At 50.2% G+C, this 6,000-nt stretch overlaps 1 protein-coding gene across 1 annotated transcript; it reads left to right on the top strand.

The window, feature by feature from the left end:
• Nucleotides 1–6: 6 nt before the first annotated feature.
• LOC116987067 (basic proline-rich protein-like) lies at nt 7–3,725 on the top strand. The gene is made up of 2 exons (XM_033042970.1): nt 7–852; nt 3,301–3,725. The coding sequence occupies exon 1, from the start codon at nt 273–275 to the stop codon at nt 822–824; it is 552 nt and encodes a 183-aa protein (XP_032898861.1). The 5' UTR covers nt 7–272; the 3' UTR covers nt 825–852; nt 3,301–3,725.
• The last annotated feature ends 2,275 nt before the right edge of the window (nt 3,726–6,000 follow it).

Raw genomic sequence — 6,000 nt, 5'->3', positions numbered from 1 at the left:
CGGATCAGCCAGACAGCCGGGGGTTCACCAGCACCAGGGCAGCCTCGACCTCCCTCAAGGATCGCCCCAAGCAGCGGCCCCCCTCTCCCCCCGCACAGCCCCCCCCAACATGGGGAGACGACCCTGTGGACCCGGGCCCCGACAGCCCGACCCCCCCGCCCGCGCGCCTTGGGTCCCCCTCGCCCCTGGCGCTGCTCCAGGCGGCTAAAGAGAGGGAACGGAGCCGCTCCCGTCCAACGAGCGTCCCTGACACCAACACCCCGGGCCTGTCCATGGGGGGCACACGCTACATCAAGCCCACCCACCCCAACTCCTTCCAGGTGGCCCCTAGAGCCGCTGCTGCCGTTATCGTGCACGGGGCCCCTCCCGGAGCAGACGGGCCCCCGGCTGATGCTGTCGACGAGCCGGACATGTCCTCGCTCCTGCTGCCCCCGCCACCTCTCTTCAGTGACGAAGATGCGGAGGAACCTCCCCTACCCTTCCTCCCCCCGCCGGCAGAGTTCTCCAACAGCGATGACCCCCCCGGGCCAGCGGGTCTGGGTCCCCCCCCTGCCGGTGTAGACCACCCGACGCCCAGGGCCCAGAACAACACGCCCACCACCCTCCACCTTAACCGTCCCTCCGCCAATCCTTTGTACTCCTCCATCTCCAGCGGGCTGAAGCCGCTGATCGCCCCCAAGCCTAACGGTACCCCCGCCAAAGCCCGCAGCTCCGGCCAGCCGCTGCCGATGCCACCAGGCCAGCGGACACTGGACTGTACACAAACAACCTGCTGGCCAAAGACAACGTCATGGGTGAATTACGGACCAAAGTGCGGACATTAAGCACCCAGTCACAGGTGGCCTCGAAAAGGTGAGTTCAGTCCCCAATTGGCCATTCGGCCCATCAAGTCTACTACGCCATTCATTCACAGCACGGTGGAGCAGCGGGTAGAGTGCTGCCTCACAGCGCCAGAGACCCAGGTTCCATCCCAACTACGGGTGCTGTCTGTACGGAGTTTGCACGATCTCCCCATCACCTGCGTGGGTTTTTCTCGAGATCTCCGGTTTTCAACCACACTCCAAAGACGTGCAGGTTTGTAGGTTAATTGGCTTGGTAAATGTAAAAATTGTCCCCTATTGTGGTAGGATAGTGTTAGTGTGTGGGGATCGCTGGTCGGCGCGGACCCGGTGGGTCTAAGGGCCTGTTTCCGCGCTGTATCTCTAAACTATACAAAATCTATATTTTCCACTAGTGGGAGAGTCTGGGACCAGAGGGCACAGCCTGAGAATATAATGACGCGCTTTTAGAAAGGAGATGATGAGGAATTTCTTTAGTCAGAGGGTATTAGTCATAGAGTGATACAGCGTGGAAACAGGCCCTTCGGCCCAACTTGCCCACACTGGCCAACATGTCCCAGCTACACTAGGCCCACCTGCCCACATTTAGTCCATATCCCTCCAAACCTGTCCTATCCATGTACCTGTCTAACTGCTTCTCAAATGTTGCGATAGTCCCAGCCTCAACTACCTCCTCTGGCAGCGCGTTCCATACACCCACCACCCTTTGTGTGAAAAAGTTACCCCTCAGATTCCTTTAAAATCTTTTCCACTTCATCTTAAACCTTTGTCCTCTGGTCCTCGATTCCCCAACTCTGGGCAAGAGACTCTGTGCATCTACCCAATCTATTCCTCTCATGATTTTGTACACCTCTATAAGATCTCCCCTCATCCTCCTGCGCTCCAAGGAATAGAGTCCCAGCCTACTCAACCTCTCCCTGTAGCTCACACCCTCGAGTCCTGGCAACATCCTCGTAAATCTTCTCTGAACCCTTTCCAGCTTGACAACACCTTTACTATAACATGGTGCCCAGAACTGAACACAATATTCTAAATGCGGTCTCACCAACGTCTTATAAAACTGTAACATGACCTCCCAGCTTCTATACTCAATACTCTGACTGATGAAGGCCAATGTGCCAAAAGCCTTTTTGACCACCTTATCTACCTGCGACTCCACCTTCAAGGAACCATGTACCTGCACTCCTAGATCCCTCTGCTCTACAACACTACCCAGAGGCCGACCATTCACTGTGTAGGTCCTGCCCTTGTTCGACTTCCCAAAGTGCAACACCTCACAGTGAAAAGCTTTTGTCACTTGCTATGCAGTCAGCAGAAAGACAATACACATTTACAATTGATCTATTTACAGTGTACAGATACATGATAAGGGAATAATGTTTAGTGCAAGGTAAAGTCGGTAGAATTCGATCAAGGATAGTCCGAGGGTCACCAATGAGGTAGATAGTAGTTCAGGACCGCTCTCTGGTTGTGGTAGGATGGTTCAGTTGCCTGATAACAGCTGGGAAGAAACTGTCCCTGTCAGTCTCCGTCTACCCCACGACAGAAGGGGGAGGGGTTGTACAGTTTGATAGCCACAGGGAAGAAGGATCTCCTGTGGCGTTCTGTGCTGCATCTTGGTGGAACCAGTCTGTTGCTGAAGGTGCTCCTCAGGGTGACAAGTGTGTCACGGAGGGGGTGAGCTGTATTGTCCAGGATGCTCTGCAGTTTGAGGATGATTTGTCCCTTATTCTCACTGATTGGGATCTGTTGCCCAGAGGGTGGTGAATCTGTGGAATTCTTTGCCACAGACGGCTGTGGAGGTCACAAGTCAGCGGATATATTTTAAGGCAGAGATAGATAGATTCTTGATTAGTGCGGGTGTCAGAGGTTATGGGGAGAAGGCAGGAGAATGGGGTTGGGAGGGAGAGATAAAGACTTTCATATGAAGAAAGACTGGATAGACTCGGCTCGTACTCGCTAGAATTTAGAAGATTGAGAGGGGATCTAATAGAAACGTACAAAATTCTTAAGGGGTTGGACAGGCTAGATGCAGGAAGATTGTTCCCGATGTTGGGGAAGTCCAGAACCAGGGGTCACAGTTTAAGGATAAGGGGGAAATCGTTTAGGACTGAGATGAGAAAAACATTTTTCACACAGAGAGTTGTGAATCTGTGGAATTCTCTGCCACAGAAGGTAGTTGAGGCCACAGTTCATTGGCTATATTTAAGAGGGAGTTAGATGTGGCCCTTGTGGCTAAAGGGATCAGGGGGTATGGAGAGAAGGCAGGTACAGGATACTGAGTTGGATGATCAGCCATGATCATATTGAATGGCGGTGCAGGCTCGAAGGGCCGAATGGCCTACTCCTGCACCTATTGTCTATGTTTCTATCAGCCATGATTGAATGGCATTGGGCCGAATGGCCACATCCTGCTCCTATCACACACAGGAATTGATGAAACCGTGTGATTTTGTTGCAGCTCGCAGAACAAATCGTCTCAGTCCCACGGGAAGACTTTCACAATCCGACCCGGTGCCAAACAGCCAATGACCGTGGTGGAACCATCGAGCATGAAATGAGCGGCGAGCGTTTCACGGGAACAGTCTTCGTGTCGGTTCGTTAACCGAAGGAATTCTGCAATGACTAATATCTCCCCTCCAGCGGGGACAGATGGAAAATCCGGCTGGATTTAAGTTTCTACGTGGAATGCAAGCATGCGTCAGGCACTCCCAGCTTTAGCCACTGATTGTATTGAACTGAGGATCATATAAGGCCTATGTACTGTGTAGGAAGCAACTGCAGATGCTGGTTTAAACTGAAGATAGACACAAAAAGCTGGAGTAACTCAGCGGGACAGGCAGCATCTCTGGAGAGAAGGAATGGGTGGCGTTTCGGGTTGAGACCCTTTTTCAGACTTCTGAAGAAGAAGAATGGTCTCGACCTGAAACGTCACCCATTCCTTCTCTCCAGAGATGCTGCCTGTCCCGCTGAGTTACTCCAGCTTTTTGTGTCTATATGTTTTGGACAGGTATGTCCCTCAGAAGTAACTCTCTGTACACACTCTGTATTGTTGGGATGTATAATACACATACACTTCATCTTTAACACAATTCTCACTCTTAATCTTTTATTGTTGATTTAACATTATTTCCATGTAAACACAGCATGTAGGAAAAATTCAATTTTCGGCTGGTAATCGTCTTTTTCACCTTTTGAACCACTGTACACATGGTGCAAGCTTGTTCTAAACTCTCGGCATGTAACCAATTAAAAAAAAATGTCCTGTTAGATATAAATTATTTATTTTTATTATGATTTACTTTTTGGTAAGTAAGTGTGAACTACATGGTGTTTGAAGTCAGTCCAATTTAATGAAGTACAGGTTGTTATAATTGCTTTTTTACAAGTCTGGCTTGTTCCATAAACCTTGTCTAATTAAACTTCAAAGACTTTCACCTTATGGTTTATTATTTAAATCATCTTTCGCAGTTGGGAGAGGTGTAACAGCAGAGAAAATGCCCTCATCCCAGCCAGGACTTTGATTTACATCGGGGAGACTAAGCGGAGGTTGGGCGATCGTTTCGCCGAACACCTCCGCTCAGTCCGCAATAACCTACCTGAACTCCCGGTGGCTCAGCACTTCAACTCCCCCTCCCATTCCCAATCCGACCTCTCTGTCCTGTGTCTCCTCCATTGCCAGAGTGAGCAACACCGGAAATTGGAGGAACAGCACCTCATATTCCGCCTGGGTTGCTTGTGTCCGGATGGCATGAACGTAGAATTCTCCCAATTTTGCTAGCCCTTGCTGTCTCCTCCCCTTCCTTAACCCTCGAGCTGTCTCCTCCCATCCCCCCGCCCTCGGGCTCCTCCTCCCCCCCACCCCCCATCAGTCTGAAGAAGGGTTTTGGCCCGAAACGTCGCCTATGTCCTTCGCTCCATAGATGCTGCTGCACCCGCTGAGTTTCTCCAGCACTTTTGTGTACCTTAGGACTTTGATTTGTTGAGTCCAAGATCAAATGGCATATTTTTTACTAAATGTCATATTTTTTGTATTTAAAAAAAAAAATCTGAATCTAATTGAATGTATATTTAGGCCAGTTTTAGTGTCTCGTGCATGGATCTCTTTAGCATTCTGCCTCTTGCTGTAATACGCCCACATCTGTGGTGACAAGGAATTGCACAAAGGCACAGGTGTAACGGCAAGGACATCAACTAGTCTGTAAGTCAAACTAATTGTGCACTTAATCAGTCAACAACGTTCCCCGCATTTACCAACCCATGCACTTTTGAGAAAACATTAATAGTATTTGCTGTCGATTAAAAAAATATATATATATAACATCACAAACATTGATTGATTGAATTAATTAAAAGATACTGCATGGGCCCCTTGGGAGAAGTAAGGATGGGTGATGATGTTTTGGGTCAAAACCCCTTCTTGCCCTTGTAACTGTTGTTCAATGTTAACAGCTTCAGGCAATGATAGAGGGAGCAGTTGAAACAAGTGTCAAAGATTCAAGGGCGTAGGTTTGGGGTGAGAGGGGGAAAGTTTAAACCAGCACCTGTAGTCCCTGGGTTCTGTATCTGTACCTTGATGTACAGTCACCATCGCTGGTTGCTGCATACGTTAGGAGGGTCATGTGTAAAGGCACAATTAAATATTCAAGTGGGCCTCAGAAGTCAGCGTCCTAATATCGGTTGTTTCCAGCTTGGTCTTGAAGGTTTCATATTAGAGAATAACAGAGGTTTAGTTTAGTCCCTTCGGCCCACCGAGTCCGTGCCGACCAGCGATCCCCGCACACTAGTTCAGAGATACAGCAGGGAAACAGGCCCTTCGGCCCACCGAGTCCGTGCCGACCAGCTATCCCAGCACACTAGTTCAGAGATACAGCAGGGAAACAGGCCCTTCGACCCACCGAGTCCGCGCTGACCAGCGATCCCCGCACACTAACACTACCCTACACACACCAGGGACAATTTACACAAACACCAAGACAATTAACCGACACACCCGTGGGAGAAAACTCACGGGGAGAGCGTGCAGACTCTGCACAGACAGCGCCCGTAGTCTGGATCGAACCCGGGTCTCCGGTCCTGCAAGCTGTTGGGGGAGATTGTGTCGAGGCCAAGGTTGGGTGAGGTGAGACGGTGAGCAGCTGTCTGTTCCTGGTCCTGAGCC

This window comes from Amblyraja radiata, chromosome 24 (genome assembly GCF_010909765.2).
Source record: "Amblyraja radiata isolate CabotCenter1 chromosome 24, sAmbRad1.1.pri, whole genome shotgun sequence".
NCBI classification, from domain to species: domain Eukaryota; kingdom Metazoa; phylum Chordata; class Chondrichthyes; order Rajiformes; family Rajidae; genus Amblyraja; species Amblyraja radiata.
This window is presented reverse-complemented; position numbering and strand designations above follow the sequence as displayed.

Bases quoted from the DNA above. Each gene is read 5' to 3' on its own strand.
- LOC116987067 (XM_033042970.1), top strand. From the start codon at position 273: ATGGGGGGCACACGCTACATCAAGCCCACCCACCCCAACTCCTTCCAG.